At 53.2% G+C, this 20670-nt stretch overlaps 1 protein-coding gene across 4 annotated transcripts in view; it reads left to right on the forward strand.

Moving 5' to 3' along the window:
- DNMT3A (DNA methyltransferase 3 alpha) overlaps positions 1–20670 on the forward strand; it is a 114879-nt gene that overhangs the window by 33392 nt on the left and 60817 nt on the right. For all 4 annotated transcript variants that reach the window (XR_008500533.2, XM_054474861.2, XM_054474859.2 and 1 more), the window contains exon 3: positions 8780–8884. Coding sequence is in view for 3 of the 4 variants with exons in the window: in XM_054474861.2 (XP_054330836.1) it covers positions 8780–8884 (105 nt within the window). In the remaining variant the exon portion in view is untranslated. The remainder of the gene's footprint in view (positions 1–8779; positions 8885–20670) is intronic.

Here is a 20670-nt window from a genome sequence, read left to right on the forward strand (position 1 = left end):
GGGCCTGCTGGGCAGCTCCTCTGATCAAGCCTTCTCCTGCCTGTAGTAGAAGCTGCACCTGGGGTGCATCTTTGTCCTGGGGAAACACAGCACTTATGTGTTTTCACATGTGTGTGTGTGTGTGTGTATGCGTCTGTGGGCAGCATTGGAGCTGTGGTTCCTCCTTTCCCCTCCCCATCAAAGTCCAGCCCAGAGGCCTGGCAGCCACTGATTTCTCGTGGGCTCTCTCCACTCTGGTCTGCAAGTGCAAGGGCCTCCATCCTTGGGTGGGGTCCCTGCCAGTTCCAGTGGCAGTCATTCTTGCTGCCCGCGGTCTGTCGCCTGCTCCTGGGCATGTTCTGCCTTTCTTGCACTCAGATGCCCCCACATGGTCACTTAGGGCTGGCTCTTTGCTTGACAGTGGTTGCGGTAAGGTCATTTCAAAGAGCATCCTTCTTAGTATGTTTAAATAGCTATAGAAAAAGCCGCTGCACCCTCACCTCTTCAGAGACCCAGCGAGCGATAATGCGCTCACTCTGATCTTGGGGGAGTTAGGAGAGGGTTGGGTGTGCTTAGCATGTTTGTGATGTAAACGGTGCCCATCCCTGAGCTGAGCAGGACCTACATTTTGGGCTTCAGGTTCTCTAAAATTCTCTTAAATTGGACATTATTACATGTCAAATTTAGTTAACCTTGGTCAGTAGAGTCTTGGGTGGGGATTGTTTGGCCCCTGCAGAAGGGCCTGTGTTGAATCTGGACTCTGTCACGTGACTTGGCAACATGGCTGTGAGCAGGAAAACAGCTCCTAGTTGGCTTGAGAGGTTCAGACGAGATGGTGTGTGCAAGTGGTTAACACCAGGACATAGCATATGTTAAGTTAGCTTTATAATTTATTTTGGATATCTACCTACCCATTCACCCACCCACCTACCTGCCTACCTACCTACACCTTTGTGGTTTAGACCCACTGCCGTCCCATGAATTGCAGGGGCGCGGGAGAAGAGTAGGAAACCATGGGTGGGGACAGAGTGTGGGCAGAGTGTGGGCTTAGAGTCCACTGAGAGCCTAGCACGTGAAGGGAATGTTGTCTCTCTTTGGGTCATCCGTCACTAAAGGCCTGAGTTCCCTTTATCCTTTGAACAAAAGTAAAACAAGGCAAATGGTGATGAGACCTAACTCCTGATGGCAGGGGCTGTAGATCCCTTCAGGGGCCTAGGTGAGAGGCCATAGTCGCTTGGGTCCCTCCTGCTCTTAATGGCCGGGTTAGGGATGGAGCCCAGCCCTGCCGAGAAGGTGAGTCGCCCAGGGCCAGGGCAGGAAAGGCCAGGCTCAGCTGTGCAGAATAGAAGAATGGGCCGGGCACAGTGGCTCACGCCTGAATCCCAGCACTGTGGGAGGCCGAGGCGGATGGATCACTTGAGGTCAGGAGTTCGAGACCAGCCTGGCCAACGTGGCAAAACCTCGTCTCTACTAAAAATACAAAAATTAGCCCAGCGTGGTGGTGTGTGCCTGTAATCACAGCTACTTGGGAGGCTGAGGTGGGAGAATTACTTGAACCTGGGAGGTGGAGGTTGCAGTGAGCCAAGATCTCGCCATTGCACTCCAGCCTGGGTGACAAGAGCAAAACTCCATCTCAAAAAAAAAAAAAAAAAAAAAAGCTGCGGTGTGCGGTGGCTCATGCCTGTGATCCTAGCCCTTTGGGAGGCTGAGGTGGGCAGGTCACCTGAGGTCAGGAGTTCAAGGCCAACATGGTGAAACCCTGGCTGGGAAAAAAAAAAAAAGAAGAGTAGAGCTGAGCGGTGGAGCAGTGTCCCAGGATAATTGGGAAATGAGCATTTCCTCTCTGGTACCTGGGCTTGGCACAGGAGTCCCGGTCATGCCCTGCAGCTGCCTCTGCAGAGAGCCACAGGGCATTAGGGATATTCCTTGTAATCATCCCACGTAATGTTTGTGCTGCATGGAAGGGCATGTAAAGGAGTGTTCTCTGCACGGTAATTGACTCACTCCGTCATCACGATTAGTTAGGAGGCGCCCAGAGCAGGATGATGATCAGAGGTTCCTCATCCCCATGGAACTGGGGCTTAGAGAGGCCACATGGCTACAAAGTAGTTTTATCTGGATCTTCCCCTCTATTAAGCAAGGGCTGGCAGAGCCGAGTGTGCTACTGAAGGAGCAGACATGTGTGGGCTTGGTGCCATGGAAGTGGCCACAGGCAGAGCAGTAGCAGACTCCACTCTGGGCTCAGCATGGCATCAGGTACTTGTTTACATGTTGTTGTCTCCCTCTAAACCGAGTTTCCTATTTGTTTATCTTTGTATCCAGTACACAGTAGGTGCTCAATAGATTTTTTGAGTGCACCCCTGTGTCTGGCCTTATGACATAGAGACCTCAGAGGTGGACAGGGCTGAGGTGTGCTGCTTGTGTGTGTGAGGTCTGGCCCACCCTGCACCTCCAGAAGACAGTGAGGCCCCAGCCAGGTGGACAGGCTGTGGACAAGGGGCTGCAGCCCTGGCAGGAGGGCCTGGGAACCAGACGGGCACCACCGTTGTCAGCTATTTAGCATTTCTGGAACACCTCTGTGTGCAAGTACCCAGGAGCTGTGGGGGACTCAGAGGCGCCAATGAGACATGGCCCCTCCCCTCCAGGAGAGTGGCCTTTCAGGAGGATGGAAGGCTTTCCTCAGTAATTGTGACACCACCTAAGCAGTCAATGGTTATTTGTTGGATGTTGCTGAATAATTGAAATAAAGGGCTGATGAGCCTTGGAAGGTGACTGACATCAGAAAAAGTAGGGGGCTTTGGAGGGCTCTGGGCCCATGCGCATCTACAGTGATTCCCAGCCCACTGCCTGGCCCCTCACGCTGGGATCGGCCTCTGCAGGTTGGCCTGGGCACGGGTGTGTGTGCAAACATATGTGTGTGTCTGTGCAGCATTGGGGTACGCAAGCATGTGGCTGTAGCTCTGCAGAGCCTGGTCCCGGGACAGGGCTCTGCCTCTTGCAGAAGCCAATTCATTTCACTGAATTCCACAACCACAGACAGTCCCTGGGAGGCCAGCCAGCCAGCTGGCAAAGGCTGGGCATGCTTCTTGTCCCAGGGGGCCTGGGCAAGTAGCTGGCTAGATCCGGCAAGTTCATCCCCTCGACTGAAGCACCAACTTGAGACATCTGCTCAGTGGATGCTGGGTCAGTAGCATCCGGTTTAAGTACTGAAGGGAACACACGTATATCAGGCTGGCTGTCTCTAGGCGAGGGCCTCAAGAGACATAAATCTCTTGTGGGGAGGGGTCCTGTGTCTGGGCACAGCCAGCCCAGAGTGTCTGTGCCTGTGAATGCCAGTGTGCCTTGACCTTGGATTGCCTGTATCTTTATGGTGTCACTGTGTGTGTGTCTGTTGACATGGTAGGGTATAGCGGCATGTTGTAGTAGAAAGACCGATGGACTGGTAAACAAAAGATGTAAATTTTGGTTCTAAAGGCTTCCTTTCCTGGCTCTCTGATCCCTGCAAGTCAGATAATCTCTCTGAGCTTCAGGTGTTTCATCTGTGTAATAGAAAAAAATAATACCAGCTCTGCTTTCTGTAAAGTGTAAGAATACAATGAAATAACATATGTGAAGATGCTTTGTTAATTACCATGTACAGTGCAAATGTGAGAGATTATTATCGTCATAGCCCAGCGCATCAGAATGAGACGTTGTATATGGCTTAAAATAATCCATCCAGTGAGCAGTGTTGAAATGTAGGTCAGATCGTAGCCTCAGAAGTTTAGAGAGAGGAACCACCTAATCTCACAGGCCACCAAATGTGAAGGTGCTTTGAAAGCTGCAAAGAATGACATAAATGCAAAGTGACAATTATGTTTAAGTCTAGAAGGGACGTTTTAGTCCTCTTGTTTCCTAATGTGGAATCGTAAAGATCCGAGAGGCACTGGAACCTCGTACACAGTTGTATTTGTACGGGTTTGTAGATTTGTACGTGTGCCTCTGTTTGCGTCTGTGGACTCATGTCAGGCACCTACTCTGTGACAGTCATTCATCAAGTGCCTGCCTTGGACTAAATGCATCAGTCTAGGCATTCTGGATGCCAGCATGAATCAGACACCCACACTTCCCTCAAGGAGCTGACCGTTGCCATGCTGGGTAGGGGAAATATAGGAGAGGAAGGGTCTTTCAGCTCAGTCTAGGCAGGGGATGGGAGGAGGGGGCCTAGGGTCAGGGAATTCAGGATACAAGGCTGGAAAAGCGAGTAACAGTTTGCGGATAAACCTGACGGGAAGGTGGTGCGGTCAGGAGAACAGTCTATGCCTAGGGGATGAGGCCGGAAGCAGTTTGCTTTCGCACTTGGTGCTGTCTGTTGGGACCACAGTGTGGAGAAGAGACCGAGGCGATCCAGCCAAATCCTGGGGACCGTCCTGCACATGAGCTGAGGCGCTTGGCTGGATCCTCCTGGTCCCCGGGAACCCCCGTGGCAAGGGCTTAAGCTCTGCAGAGTGGCATAATCAGCTTTGCATTTTGGAAAGCTCCCAGAGCCCCAGTATTGCCACATATCTTGCAGCAGGAGCGCCCGCCAGATGTTGGGCTCTGTGTGATAGTGAGGGATCGCTGCATATGGTGGGCGGCGCGCTGGGATTTGCACAAGGCAGGAAGGGGGATGGGGAGGATGGAGTGGGAGTGAAGTACGAATCAGGATGTGTGGAGCGGGGGAAGGTAGCAGTTCTTGAGTGACTATCACGTGTCAGCTTTTGCTACATCACCTCATTTAATTCTTATAACATCACTGTGAAGTAGATATCATCCCATTTTATAGATGAGGAAAGCAAGACTCAGGGAGGTTAAAGAGCTTGAGGTTATTCCTAAGCAAAGAGCAGAGCGAAACTCCCAGCCCGGCTCTGCCCTCTCCAAAGCCTACGTGTCTGGAATTTCCACCCGCTCCCCCTGCACTGGAAGTGTGGACGAATTCAGTCCCCTGGCTTGACAGATGAGGAAACCAACCTGGGCTCAAATCTGTTCCTGCAAACTATGTTACTGTTTTTCAGCTGTCCCACCTCACCACGGATCAGATTCTTTTCTTTCAGAGTATTAGCAATGCCTCCTAATTCAGGGCTACTTGCAGATTTGATAAGCATATTTTACATTCCTTTGCTCAACCCATCAGCAAAGATATGGAATAAAACAGACCCCGTGACAGATGCGAGAATGAACCACTTGCTACGCTTCCTTGGAGCCGTTGAGGGGCACAGCCCGAGCCATCTGCTCACCCTTCTCGGCGTGTTAGCCCCCTCCCTCCGCAGGGGGAACCTCAGGCAGGCCCAGAGCAGAAGCATCGCTTCCCGCTTTGCCCTGACTCCATCGCAGAAGAGTTGGCAGAAGAGAACGTGCTTTTCACAACGCTGCGCTTAGGGCCAAATGTCAAGGGGAAGGGCGAGGAGTTGTTCAGACCTGGTTCTCGTGGAGACTCCAAGCACGACCCAGAGGCATGCGGGGCCTGAATGCTGGGCCAGCCGTAAAGCTCCTTGCACCAGGTGTGGGTTACACACAGAACCCCTGCCTGGCACTCCCCGCCCTCTCTGGACCTGTCAGGACCTGGAGAGGTGGCCTGGCACCGGGGGGTCCACCCCTTCCTCCTGGGCTGGGTTGCACGGAATTGAATCCAACAGGGAAAAAAATGTGCCGAACACCTACAGGCCCGGCACACGTGGTGTAGGTGAGAGATGCCAGCAGGACTGCATATGGCAGAGGGGTGGCCTGTCGGGGCCCCCAAAGGCTTTCTCCGCATGCCCAATGGAAGCTGGTGCCCATCGTGAAATGTCAAGCGTCTTTATTTTTAGGTCATTGCTGTGTGGTAACTGTGGTTCCCTTTCACTGATCAGAAGCTCTGGTTGGCTTTCACATCTCTGATTAGTTCAGAATAAAAGAAAGTCAAATGACTCCCTCTGTCACAAATGCAGCTTGTTAAAGAAATAGTTTAAAGAACAGAATTTATGGGCAGTAGGAGTTTTTCCAGCATCTGCCCTAGGCGCTGGGGATTCAGCAGTAAACAAAACAGACACAGACAAAGGGGCAGACCCTTTGTGAAGCTGTCTTCTCAAAACCTGAGAAGCAGACAGGATGGACACCTCCCTACCCCCATTTTATGGATGAGGAAACTGAGGCTCCGAGAGGCTGCTCCTGTAACTAGGAAATGGACAAGCTGGGCTCATGCCCACTTTGCTCTTTCCATGACCTCACATGACCCCTAATGATTTTACAAGTGCTGATCAAGACGGTGCCCATTTGGCACCGGTAGAATCGGATTAGAAGCCCCACCTCAGCCTGAAATTCTTAACAGTTGTGTAGATCCAATCAGAACCTTCACAAATACTAAGCTGCACTGGCAATGCATCCTCTCTGTGTGATTCTTTCTTACACTGGGGGGTCTGGGGTCTTCAGAAGATGGTTCAGAAGCAGCAGGCCTCCCCTCCCATGGGGCGTGTGCCCTTGGGCACCCTGAGCCCTCATGAAGGCTCCTGCGAGTTCGCTCCTCCTCCCACAGCATTTCTGCCCTCACCGCCCCTCTGCTGTGCTTTCCTGAAAAGAGCCCCTGAAGGATCTCTGGCCTCGGGGCTGGCCTCTCCCTCCACAGATGGCACGGGGCTCCCCAGTCCCCTGGCATCCTTTCCAGTTGCTTCCTCTGCTGAGCTCCTTAAGTTGCCGTCTTTGGCCCTTCTCCAGCCCTCACTGCCGTGTCACTCTGCACAGCTTAGTGACAGTGCTCTTGAAGGTCAGCCGTTCTGACCCCTAGCCAAGGCTCCTCATCCTCAGTATCTTTCTCAGACAGCTTTGGTCTCCGGCGTTGGCAGCCCTCCCCTTCCTTGCTCCCACAACACACCAGGGTCCTCTTCTGCACCTCCGAGCATTCTCTCTCTATCTCCTGTGTGAGCTCTGCCTCTCTCCAGCTTGACTGTGGCCACCATCTATGCTAAGACCGGGCACCTCTGTTCACCCTCCATGTGCATGTCTTTGGAGGCCTCCCAGAACTTGAGCCGTGATGGTCTGCCCCGCAGACATGCCTCAGCTGGAGGATGGATGGAGGGGCCAGGGATGCTCTTCCCGCTGGTCTTATATCTACAGCTGGCACAGTAGGTTTCCATTTGTGTGTCCCACTGTCACCTAAAAATTAATGTGGCAAACCACAAGGTATTTTGCAATCACAAAAAATGAAAGTTGAGTAGGATGTTGAGGGCCATCTTACTCAGGTCTCCAGGAGAGCTGTGGACCGTCTTCTCCCTCTGTGCTGCCAGCACTGCCCTGGGTTGGCCCCTCCTTGGGGAGGGCCCAAAAGCCATCTTTGGCTCCTGACATCGTGCAGGGTATGAAGAGCAGCCTGTGGTCCGTCTGCAGGGTCAGGGCGTCTTTCTCCCCGCTTTCCCAGCATCATTTCTGCTGGGGATTAGTCATGCCAGAGCCCGGCTGAGTCAGAAGGGACTTGTGGGTGGTTTGTGGCCAGGCTGGAGTAGTGAGGCAGGACTTTCTAGGTTTATGTCTCTGTGCCCCAGGAGACAAGCATGTCAGGGCCCAGCCGTGCACAGGTGTTATGTGAGGGGTGGGGAGTAAAACAAACTTCTGTTCCAAACTCGGTGAATGCAAGAGATGGAGAGGAGCTGAGATTTGGTCCCTGAGATCCTCCTGCAGGCTGACAGGCATGCGCGGTGCCAGCTCCACATGGCAGGGGTGTTCACAGCTTTAGAAGTTCTCCACTTTCCATAGTTGTCCATTTCGAGTGTTGCCTGGACTTCAAATGGATATTGCTAAATTTAATATTTCTTTTCACTTTATTGTCTTTTTTTTCTTTTCTTTTTTTTTTGAGACAGAGTCTCGCTCTGTCTCCCAGGCTAGAGGGCAGTGGCATGATCTTGGCTCATTGCAACCTCTGCCTCTCAGGTTCAAACAATTCTCCTGCCTCAGCTTCCCTAGTAGCTGGGACTACAGGCGCCAGCCACCATGCCCGGCTAATTTTTTGTATTTTTAGTAGAGATGGGGTTTCATCGTGTTAGCCAGGATGGTCTCAATCTCCTGACCTCATGATCCACCTGCCTCAGCCTCCCAAAGTGCTAGGATTATAGGTGTGAGCCACCACGCCCAGCGATTTTATTTTCAATAAAGGTGATTCATTAAGTAGATCACAAATGTAATTGTGTATCTGTGAAAGCTTTCTCGTATAAATAAACTTTTAACTCAAATCCTTTATCAGAGCTTGTGTTATGATTTTATGGTTCGGAAAATGTGGTCATAAAGAGAGAGAGATGCCTTCTGCTGGGGCAGCAGCGTCTGCCCTGAAGTTCCCCCAAGGATGTATTATTTTTATATATGTATAAATTATATATTATTTAGATACATAAATATATATTATTTATGTATCTAAATAATATATAATTTATATATCTAAATAATATGTTATTTAGATATATATATGGGTGTGGGTTTTTTTTGTAGAGATGGAGTCTCACTATGTTGCCCAGGCTGGTCTCAAACTCCTGGCCTCAAGGGATCCTCCTGCCTTGGCTTCTCAAAGTGCTGGGATTATAGGCGTGAGCCACGGTGCCTGGCCAAGGATATATTTTAAGTGGGGCTCTGAGGGGTGACTCAAGCCTCACCAGGCAGGAGGGGAGTTGGTGGGGGCATATTACACAGCCCTGGAAGTGTGGCTCGTGGGACAGGAGGAGGCTGGGGCTGGAAGGGAGGCCAGGGCCAGCCCCAGACAGGCCTGGAATGCTACACTGCTTGGATCCACCTCTGGCCTCACAGGCTGTGTCTGTGCCTGCAGGACGGAGAGGAGCAGGAGGAGCCGCGTGGCAAGGAGGAGCGCCAAGAGCCCAGCACCACGGCACGGAAGGTGGGGCGGCCTGGGAGGAAGCGCAAGCACCCCCTGGTGAGTGTCGCATCCTATGTACCCTCCTGTGCACACACACAACACATACGTGCCTGGGCTGTCGATGGCAGTGATGTGTGTCCTGCAGGGACCTGGAGACATTTAAGACCAGGTGATGGGGTGGTACCCCTCCAGCTGCAGATACCCCATTCTTCACATCCCACCCTCACATTTCCCTGTTTTCTTATTTATTTATTTACTTTTTTACTGAAACGGAGTCTCACTCTGTTGCCCAGGCTGGAGTGCAGTGGCGTGATCTCAGCTCACTGCAACCTCCACCTCCTGGATTCAAACAGTTCTCCCACCTCAGCCTCCCAAGTAGCTGTGATTACAGGCACGCGCCACCATTCCCGGCTAATTTTTATATTTTTAGTAGAGGCGGGATTTCGCCATGTTGGCCAGGCTGGTGTCGAACTCCTGACCTCAAGTGATCCGCCCACCTTGGCCTCCCAAAGTGCTGGGATTACAGGCGTGAGCCACCACGCCTGGCCACATTTCCCTGTTTTCTGCATAGAGAACTGGAGGCCCTGAGAAGCCAGGGGACTTGGCTGTTTGGTCTTGGGCCTAAGGCTTGGACCAGGCCCCTGACTCCTGGCCTCCCTCTGGAAGGGAAGCAAGAGGGCCTGCCAGAATCCCAGGCTGGACTAAGATCTCCCTGGACTGTCTATGCAGGCCCCTCCCTACCACACTCTCACCCTGGGTCTCAGCCCCCATCTGGAGGGGAACTGAGGCCTGGGAGTCTGATCAAATGGGAAGGGGGAGATGCAGGCTGAGGAGTCTCTGTGAGGGAGCAGGAGAACCAGGGCCCTGGGGAAGGAAGTCCTGCAGGCATGTAGGCTGCAGGGCCAGCCCCAGTGCCAGGCTTCTGGGAACCAGTGCTGCTGAGGCCTGGGGGCAGCTCTGGAGAACAAGACCCCTGGGCTGTAGGAGCCTAACTGGCTTATGTCTTAAACTCAGATGTGGAGCAGTCATTATTTCCCAGCACCAGAGACAGCTGGTTCCTTTCTTTTACCCCCTTCCAGCTGAGAATGGTAAACTTGGAGCAAGAAGGTAAGGGGGAGTCAGAGGCTCTGGATTTGTTACTCAGCCCTTCAAAGAAATGTTCTCAGCAGGCATGGAGCCCAGGACTTGCTCCCTTGGGGTAGAGAGCTGGGTTGAAGGTGACTGAAGTGAAATGGGACAGTAGAGGCGGGGGGTGAGTTCCTGGAGGTGGGAGGTGTGGGAACCTGCTGTGTACTGAGATGCACCCCTGCCAATTCTGCCTGAAGATTTGACGGGGGGGGTGGGGCCGGAGTGAAGTCATTTTACTGGTAAGTAATTTTAAACCTTTTAATATTAAAGCAAACGTGGATATGTAATGGCCTGGAATGAAAAATTCACGTGACGTTGAAAGATAACACGGGGCTTCAGAGAGGACTTTCTGGCTGGCAGCAGACTCCAGATTCCCAGGGCCCCTGCACCCTCCTCTACCCACAGGGCACCTTAATGGAGAAGGTGTGGGAAGAGAGCCAGGCTGGAGTCAGAGCACACTGGTGACTCCACATTTGCAGTGTGCCCTGCCTCTCTCCTGAGGCTTGGCAACGTGCAATCTGCTAAGCAAACTCCCCTTGTCCCCGTCCAGTTTCTGAGGACAAGAGCCACCACCTGTAGCAAATAAAGACCCATCAACCCTTTGACTCATCTTTGTGAGTCTCTGGAATCAGAGGGTAGCCACATCGCTGAGAGGTGGAGTGAAGCACTAGGGTGAAAAGGTACAAGGAAGTCAGGGGCAGGAGTGTGGGGACATCACCTAGACAATGACAGAGAAGAGGGGCACGGCCGAGTGAGGGGAGAGGGGCTGGCGGTCCTACATCCCCTGGCCTGAAGCACACTCCAGTGCAGAAGGGAAAACACTGTCTTTGGGGTCCAAGAGACCTGAGTTCAAATTCTGGCTCCACCACTGACCACCTGTGTAACCTTGAACTGCTGCTGCCTGAACCTCAGGTTCTCCTTCTAAAAATAGAGGAGAAAAGGATGCATTCCTCCTTGCCCCTGTGAGAATGAAATGGTGCAAGCACCAAGGAGCCTCAGCAAAGGTCGGGCCTGCCCCTGCCTGGCCAAACCTTTCCTCTTCAGGAGGCCACGGCAACCGTAGTTTGACAGAAGAGCAGCACCTTGATTTAATGCTTCCCAGCATGTGTCCTTGAGCAAGTCACTAAACCTCTCTGGGCTGCTTCCTCATTGGGAAAATACGGCTGCCAGTAAAACCTGCCCTGTCCATCTCCTGGGGCACTTGTCAAACAGCAAAACAGAGTCCAAATGTGCAGGCTGGGCCAGGCGCAGTGGCTCATGCCTGTAATCCCAGCAATTTAGGAGGCCGAGGCGGGCGGATCACCTGAGGTCAGGAGTTTGAGACCAGCCTGGCCAACATGGTGAAACCTTGTCTCTACAAAAATACAAAAATTAGCCGGGCATGATGGCAGGTGCCTGTAATCCCAGTTACTCTGGAGGCTGAGGCAAGAGAATCGCTTGAACCCGAAAGGGGAAGGTTGCAGTGAGCCAAGATTGTGCCACTGCACTCCAGCCTGGGCAACAGAGCGAGACTCCGTTAAAAAAAAAAAAAAAAAAAAAAGTGCAGAGCTGGCTGTGTAAAAAATCTGTTCCACTGCAGAGCCCAGTGTCCACCAGGCTGGGGTGCAGGCCTGTGGGGTGGGGGCCCAGCATCGGCCTCTCAGCAGCCCTGGGAGGCGGGGCGCATCCCGTGCCCCTCGTGGTCTGGATGTGTTCTAGCCCAAGTCCTAGGTTACACCTGCCGTCGCCTGGCCTCTCAGGAGAGGCCCAGGGTGAGGAGGAGCATGGGAAAGGTGAAGCTGATTGAGAAGTCAGCTGTTGGGAAAGCGACTCCTTGCACATTGGAGGAACCGAGAGAGACTGACCCCGAGGACAGCAGCCAGCATGGCCCTTCCTGGGAGCCCATGTTGGGGGATTCCTGCTGCAGCCAAGGCTCAGCCCTTGTGGTTGCAGGTGCTGGTCCTGGCCTCTTCCCCTCCCATGCAGGAGCACAGGAGAGATGGCTTCTGAGGACCTGTTGCAGCTGTGGCCCTGGGAATAGATTTGCCAGGGAGCTTTAAAGCAGCTGAGTGTGTCATCCAGCTAAGCCTGGGGAAGGAGCTTGGCTCAGGTCCTGACAGGTGTGACGGGGGATGGGGACTGGGAAGTAAGAGATGAAACCCTGGCTGGAGGCTGTGAGCTTCCACAGCCGGTGCTGGACAGGGAGGGTCCAGATATACCCACTAGTGCCCTCACCAGGTCCCACCCCCAAGCCCAAGAAATCCTAGGCTCTCTCCTCCTTTTGCCCCCAAGGACTATCTGTCTTGGCCTTGAACAGGCATCTGTCCCTGGGTGCCTTCTGCCCCCTGGCATTGCCCTCACCCAAACCAGACTCCACCTGCCCCCCCGCATGCCCAGGCCAGTGTGCTCCCTTCACGACAAACACTTTCCACTTCCTGAGCACTGACCATGTGCGGGAAGCCACCAGGGGAAGATGCCTTCTATTTCAGTCAAGTGTGCTGGAGAGAGGAGGCCGCACATAATCATAGTAAATGTAGCATTGGCACGTCCTTCTTCAGGAACCCTCCGGGACTCCATTTTTTAGGGGACAAGATCTGAATTCCAGCCCCTCACCATCTGACCACTCGTTCCCCTGCTATGCCTGATGCCACCCCTTTGGCCACAGAAACCTCACCTTCTCACTGCTCCCCAAACACACCAGCCAGCCATTCGTCCTGCCCGCCCCTTACACAGTTCCACAGCCTGTCTTCTCTCCGCCTGCCCCAGCACCACAGCCCGGCAGAACCTAGCCTGAAAATGAAGCCCAGTTCAGCCACTGTGACCCACACTGGCCTCTCCCTTCTCGAACTGTCTCTAAAGTTAATAAAAATGAACTGATAAAGACAAGTTCCAAGCCCACCAATCACACACATGGGACTGCAGTGGTCTGCAGACCTCACTTTGAGAAACATTGGTTGTTACCTGTCGGTACAGAACTGAGTATAACTGTTCGGAAGCTTTTATGTGTGTGTGACAATGTTGCCACATCCACGTGCTGTGATTTTATATTTTACAACCGTATCATTTCTTGGTGCATTGAGAATTTAAAAATCTGAAACCAAAGCTTGAGCTTTCATCCCTGACAGTTTGAAAATGCACCGCCATTGCATAGTCACTGAGCTGTGCCACACTGAGTTTGCCTGCCTCACTGAGGACAGAGACCAGCAGTAAAGGCTCATGGTTATGCAGCATGTTACTGCCTACAAAGGCCTTTTACAGGGGTTACCTTATTTGATGCTGACAAACCTGTGTGAGGTAGTTGGGGACCACTTTCATTATCCCCACATTCAGAGGAAGAGACTGAGGTTCAGAGAAGATGATCAGGACTTGGACTTCACACCTCCCAGCTGCAAAGCCTATGGTGCTCTTTCCTCCTTATCACTGCAGCCATGCAGTTTGGCTACTGGGTACCTACCCAGGGGTTCTCTTTCAGTTAATATGTGAATTCAGGGCTGCTGGAAAAAGTGTGTGGAACTGGTCCAAAAAGCATACAAAGAAAATGTAACTGAAGAGAGTTATTGACACAAATACCAGGGAGCCTGTGTGTAAGTGCCGAAGGCTGCAGGGGGCTGAGGGCAAAGAGGTGGGCCTGCTTAAAACCAGCAACGGCCTAGTTGTCTGCAGCACTGGCCAGAGAGTCAGGATGCTGCAGTCAGAGCCGGCAACAGGAAACAGGAAGTCAGCTGCAGGGCAGGGCGGGGCTTAGGAAGGGAGCTGGCACCTGGGCCAGGGCCTGCGGGCTGGCCGGTGCCCATGATAGGGAGGCGGGGGCCGGTGCGTGGAGCTGAGCCCATGTGTGGGTGTGAGGTGGAGAGGAAGGGGCAGCTTCTAAGGATGTTGCAGGGTGACAAGTGTGGGTGTCTGAGGCTGGTTCCTGCCTGGTCGCCAGCCCAGACAGTCCTGCAGAGGCCTTTGTCCTTCGTGGGTGGTTCCGGTTGGAGCCCTGAAGGGCGAGTTTCTGCCTTTGCCCACCAGGCCCTGGGGGGTGAGTGGCCCTGTGGTGCTCCATCCCCTATTTACTAGCGATGTGTATTTATTCATTGACGATTTATACCCACCAACTTCCTCCAGGGTTATTTTTGCTCAGAGGGAGCACTCTGAGGTCACCTCCTGCTAAGAATAACCCAGAATGGGAGGGAGGAGGATGAGGGGGCCGGGCACTGGTGCTGAGCTCAACTGAGCCCAAGCTGGTGTTAGGGCTGACCCTCCAACACCGCAGGAGTGAGCCAGTCCAAGAGGGCAAACTGCCCCACTTCAGAGCAGATGACTTGGGGTAACCTAAATGGGGAAGTCAGGGAATCATTCTGCTGCAGGCAAAAGTCAGCGAGGTACAGCTTATGGCAGCTGTTGGAGGTTTGCAGCACTGGCTAGCTTTCCAGCCTAATAGGACCTTTGATTCTTCTCCAAGTTAAGACAGAGCTCAGCAGCCCTGCTTGTTTTCAGATCAGAGCCGCTCCTGGGCTAACCCTCCGGACCTCGGCTGTGTGACATGGTGCCCCTAGCTTTTATGCACACAACTTCCTGACATCGTGTCTCCCACTCCTGGGCTGCAGCCCTTGGCCCACCCCTGGAGGTGGCTTTTCTTCCTGCGAGCCTGCATCAGTACACGCTGCTACCCACTCTGTCTCCTCACGTTTTGGAAGGTGTGAGGAAGACAGGCCAACACACTGCTTGTGAGGTAGAGCCTATGGTTATGAACCTTGCAGCTCCACCCACCCACTCCCCAACCTGAGCGGTGAAATCAACGCCCGCTACTGGAGTGCCACATGGAAGGGCCTAGCCCGTGGTGGGGACTTAAGTGCAGTGGGACTCCTAAGGATGCTGGGGAAGCCAGGGAAGATGGAGGAGGTGGGGCTTGACCTGGGCCTTAGAAGGGAGGTGACATTTGGAGAAGTCAAGGGGAAAGTGAGAGGCACCCCCGACCCCAGCTGAGCTGGGTGTGAAGGAAGGAAGGCATGCAGGGCGGGGCGAGTGTGGGGAGGCCCAAAGGCAGGGGCCGTGAGCACACAGGCACAGGCCTGGCTGAGGGGACTAGGGATTCATTGAAAAATGTATACGGGGCTGGGTGCAATGGCTCACGCCTGTAATCCCACCACTTTGAGAGGCCGAGGCGGGTGGATCACTTGAGGCCAGGAATTCGAGACCAGCCTGGCCAACTTGGCAAAACCCCGTCTTTACTAAAAATACAAAAAAGCCGAACATGGTGGCACATACCTGTGGTCCCAGCTACCCGGGAGGCTGAGGCATGAGAATCGCTTGAACCTGGGCAGGCAGAGGTTGCAGTGAGCCGAGATTGTGCCACTGCACTCCAGCCTGGGCTACAGAGGGAGACTCTGTCTCAAAAGAATAAATTTTGTATACATATATAATAAATAGTAGCTGGGTATGGTGGTACACCTGTGGTCACAGCTACCTGGGAGGCTAAGGCAGGAGGATCTCTTGACCCCGGGAGGTTGAGGCTGCAGTGAGCCATAATTGTGTCACTGCACTCCAGCTGGGTGACAGAGCAAAACCCTGTCTCAAAGAAAGAAGAAAAATATTCTCAATCTTGATTGGAAAGGTAGTTTGCAGGCAGCCTCAGGGGCTTTTACTCTTTATCCTCTCTGAAAAATGTGTTATCTGGAAGGTTGTGAGGAGGCGGATATGACGTGATGGGAGTCGTGTTTGAGAAATTGGCTCTGGCACCCATGAGCATGGCGTTCATCCCTGAGCATGAGCACATGCTGGGAGAGGGGAGGGGGCGGGGGCGCCAGCGAAGTCCCAGGGCCTGTGGGGGGTGGCAGTGGCGGGGCAGAATTGGCCAAGCCTATGCTGCTGGCCCTGGGAACGCTGGAGAGGAAGGGGTGAAAGGAGGCCCTAGCAATGGCACAACAGGGACAGCATCAGCATTGTTGTCAGAGACGAGGCTTCTGGAAGGGAGCAGATGGGGAAGCGGCCCCTGTCAAGGCCACCTTACATAGCTGGTCTTATTTGGGGAGCATTTAAGTAGAATCTCAGAATCTCCTTTTTTTTTTTTTTTTTTCCAAAAATAATCCCTCTGTTTATTTTCATCTCTCCACATCCCAGGGCCACCTTCAGCGAGTCATTCATTCCCACAGGTCCTGGCCTTGGTGGCCTTCCTGGGGCCCCATGAGCTTTTGTAGGGCCCAGGCTGCACCTGCATCGTTCCTCCTGTTGCAGGTACGCGCCAGCACACGCATCGGAGGAGAGCTGTTGACATGGGTTTTCTTTCATCATCCCCACCTAGAGAATTTTGTACATTTTGGTTCTCCTACCTCAAGAAAGACATAAGTGAGTTGGAAAAGCTCCAGAGAAGGGCACTAAATTGATCAAGGGGAAGGCAAGGCTGCCAAGAGAGGCCAAGAAAGGACAGACTAAAGAGATTAGGACTCCCCAGTCTTCAGAGACAAGGGCAGAGGACGTGATTAAGGCTATGAAATCATGTCGGGTGCAGCGGGCTGAGCACAGCACAGCTGGGGGGCAGAGGGAGGACACCCATTAGAAATTTCAGAAAGGTAAATGAAGCACAGAAAAGACAGCACCATTTTCCATGGTGGGTTCCCTTCTTACCAAACCTGTCACCCTAGGGATGGCAGAAATTGAAAACAGAAGCAACTTCAAAAGAGATTTACTTAACGTATGGGATCTCTCATATGTAATGGCTTTTTTGTTGTTTTTGTTATTGTTGCCCAGGCCAGAGTGCAGTGGCGCAATCTTGGCTCACTGCAACCTTTGCCTCCCGGGTTCAAGCAATTCTCCTGTCTCAGTTTTCTGAGTAGCTGGGATTACAGGCGTGCACCACCATGCCTGGCTAATTTTTTTTTTTTTGTTAAGGGTCGAAGGGATTTATTGAAAATGAAAGTACACTCCAGAAAGTGAGAGCAGGCCTGAGCACAGGGGGCTCAAAGGCCATTTTTTTTTTTTTTTTTTTTTTTTTTTTTTAGTAGAGATGGGGTTTCACCATGTTGGCCAGGCTGGTCTCGAACTCCCAACCTCAGATGATCCGCCCGCCTCGGCCTCCCAAAGTTCTGGGATTACAGGCGTGAGCCACTGAACCCGGCCAGCATAATGGCTTTTTAAAGGGAGCCTCCAGCTCACTCTGAAATCCTTTGAGGTTGACTTCAAAGAGCACAGCCAGGCCCTTTTCCAGGTGGACCAGTGTCCCCGCTGGAAACAGAACCCTGAGTGGGCCGGCCACTCACCGCGCATGGTCATTCTGACATCCATTTGCCGTGGCTTGTGACGGCCTAGCCAGGCCACGGACTGAGTGACCTCTAAGGCTTTGCTGAGCCCAGAGTTCTCTCCTCAGACACATGGGTGGAGAGATCTCTGGGGAGGAGGGAGACAGGCAGCTCCCAGCAGATGTGGTAAGGGGAATGGTAGGACCTGGAGGGGGTGCCCAGGCTGGAACCAGAGTTTCCAGAGTCGGCCCTCTGTGGCCTCTGCCCGGCCTTTCTTGGGCACTGCACTGCCGCCTCTGCCTTCTCTGAACCCTGGGGGCGTTTGTGAGCTTGCGCTTTTCTGAGACTCAATCCAGAGCAGGAGTCAGCCTTCAAATGACTCGCCTGTACCTGGGCCATTCTGGAAGCTTTACTGCTCAGAGGCGTGTGACCCAAGGCGGGCCTCAGAAAAGCGAGTGTCACTCCATCCCTGACCCCACTGGCTGCGCTTTTAGCCACCCCACAGGGAAAAGGGAAATTGGAGGAGTCAGCGTCCTAGCTCCATAGCGTTGGAGCTTGCTCCATCCACCCCAGGAATGCTGAGCAAGGGGGCATCTGGGGACCCCTGGCCCCTCCTGGAGTGGGCATGGGGCAGGCCTCTCTGGCTCTCCCTGCCACAGGCCACTTCCAGCTGCTATCAGATCTCTGGTGAGGGCTGCCACGGGGAAGGGGGCTGCAGGAAGGGCGGGGGCGGGCAGTCGTGGCCCCGTGCCAATGCTTCGGGGGCAGAGCTGCCCTGCTTATGTGGACATGCAGCTGTTTCCTGAAACTAGAGTCAACCTGGAAAAATTCAGGCTGGTTGAGGGGTGATGGGCTTGCAGAGCCGAGGAACTGGAAGGAGCGAGGAGTTGCAGTGCGAGTGGAGGGGCTCACTGGCGTGTTTGTGTTGGCATCGCGCAGCTTCCTTGCACCCCTCTGTCCTGTGGCTGGCAGTGGGTGTCTGCAGGCGTGGCGGTGCCTCCTTCTCAAGTCTGTGCATGTGACGGTGAAGAGTCCGTGGCTGGCCTGATGCCAGAGTTCCTGGGTGGCATGGAATGGATCTCACGGAGGCCTTAAAAGCACCATGGCAGGCCCGGCCCTCTGGGTGACCAAGGTGAGGTCGCCCCTGCATCTGCTGGACTCTGGGGGAGAAGGCAAGAGGAGCTCCCGATGGGAAAGGAAGAGGCAGGGGAGGAGGGAGAATGGTATCTACCCACCCCCCACCCCCACAGGACCCCCCTTCCCCGGTGAGCACTGCATGTGGGCTGCAGCCTGGGGACAGGGCTCCTTGCCCCAGGTGCCAGGGCCTCATCTCCCCTGTGCCATGACCCTCACCTCTCCTCCTCCTGGGTTTTAGTTTTTCTGTGTAAATAACTATAGTAAAGCAACACTTAAAAATCACTTCTGGCCGGGCGTGGTGGCTCACGCCTGTAATCTCAGTACTTTGGGAGGCCAAGGTGGGTGGATTACCTGAGGTCGGGAGTTCGAGACCAGCATGGCCAACATGGCGAAACCCCATCTCTACTAAAAATACAAAAATTAGCCGGATGTGGTGGCACACGCCTGTAATCCCAGCTACTAGTTGGGTCTGAGGCAGGAGAATGGCTTGAACCCGGGAGGCAGAGGTTGTAATGAAACGAGATCACACCATTGCACTCCAGCTTGGAGAACAGAGTGAGATTGCGTCTCAAAAAAAAAAAAAAAAAAAAAAATCACTTCCATAAAATTAGCTGGATGTGGTGGCACACGCCAGTGGTCCCAGCTCCTTGGGAGGCTGAGATAGGAAAATTGTTGAATTTGAGGCTGCAGAGAGCTATGGTCACACCCCTGCACTCCAGCCTGGGCAGCAGAGTGAGACCTTGTCTCGAAAAAAAAAATTTTTTAATTACTTCTGTAAAAATAAAAAGTGAGGTGTGGTGGCAGGCACCTGTAGTCCCTGGTAAAACTGAGGCGGGAAGATTGCTTGAGCCCAGGAATTCAGGGCCACAGTGAGCCGTGATCGTGCCACCGCACTCCAACCTGAGTGACAAAGTGATATCCTGTCTCTTAAAAAAAAGAAAAAAAAATCACCTCACCATATTGGGAGTTTCAGACATTGCCCCACCCTGGGACGCAAGGCTTTGCCTGGAGTGAAGGAGGGCCAGGAGGTCTGGGTCTGGCCCAGACTTTGGGCAAAGGGGGAAGAGGAGGCGGCGGCAGGGCTGGGGAATTGGTTCCGGCTGGGCAGGCCACAGCAGAGGGCTCCTCCTTGCCTTGCCTCTGGCTTTTGCTTGAGTTGAGCGCTGCTCAGGGGAGGGCCAGCAGCCTCTGCCCGGCCTTTCTTGGGCACTGCACTGCCGCCTCTGCCTTCTCCGAACCCTGGGGGTGTTTGTGAGCTTGCGCTTTTCTGAGACTCAACCCAGAGCGGGAGTCGGCCTTCAAATGCCTCGCCTGTACCTGGGCCATTCTGGAAGCTTTACTGCTCAGAGGCATGTGACCCAAGGCGGGCCTCAGAAAAGCGAGTATCACTCCAGCTCCCCTAGGATCCCTGTGAAAATTACATTTATTAATTTTATAAGCATACGTATGCCCAGTCCTGTGTGGGATGCTAGAGAGCCATAGGTGGAGAGGCCTACAAAGTTAAATAAGATTGGCCGGGTGCAGTGGCTCACGCCTGTAATCCCAGCACTTTGGGAGGCTGAGGCGGATGGATCACCTGGGATCAGGAGTTTGAGACCAGCCTGGCCAACATGGGAGAAACCCCATCTCTAAAAATACAAAAATTAGCCAGGCGTGGTGGCAGGCACCTGTAATCCCAGCTACTCGGGAGGCTGAGGCAGGAGAGTCGCTTGAATCCGGGAGGTGGAGGTTGCAGTGAGCTGAGATCGCGCCACTGTACTCGCCTGGGCAACAGAGCGAGACTCTGTCTCAAAAAAAAAAACAGTTAAATAAGGCAAGGCTCACAGCTGAGGAGGGAGGCTACAGTAAACAGATAATTAGATTCAGAGGTATGAGGTGTAAGGAGATTGGGTAAAAAAGCGATTTGTAAACAAACGTGGCTTGAATTGGCTGGGACAGGAGTGACAGCTGCGATGGGTTCACCCCCACCCTTCAGGGCAAGGCTGGGCCAGCAGCTGTCCACACCTGCCAACTACAGGGGGCTGAGGGGTCCAGATCCTTCCACACACAGACTTTAAAATGCTCCTTAGAAGACAGAAAGTAGAAGAGTGGTGACTGGGGGAGAAGCGACTGGGAAGTTAGTGTTGAATGGAGACAGAGTTTCTGTTTGGGATCGTGGAAAAGTTCGGGAGATGAATGGGGGTAAAGGTTGTATAACCATGAGAGTGTACTTAAAGTACGCTTGAAAATGGTTAAAATGGTAAATGTTATGTATGTTTTACCCCAGTTTTTTAAAAGTTTAAAAAAGTGTTTCTAGGCCGGGCACAGTGGCTCACGCCTGTAATCCCAGCACTTTGGGAGGCTAAGGTGGGTGGATCACGAAGTCAGAAGTTCAAGACC

Source organism: Pongo pygmaeus, chromosome 12, assembly GCF_028885625.2.
Source record: "Pongo pygmaeus isolate AG05252 chromosome 12, NHGRI_mPonPyg2-v2.0_pri, whole genome shotgun sequence".
NCBI classification, from domain to species: Eukaryota; Metazoa; Chordata; class Mammalia; order Primates; family Hominidae; genus Pongo; species Pongo pygmaeus.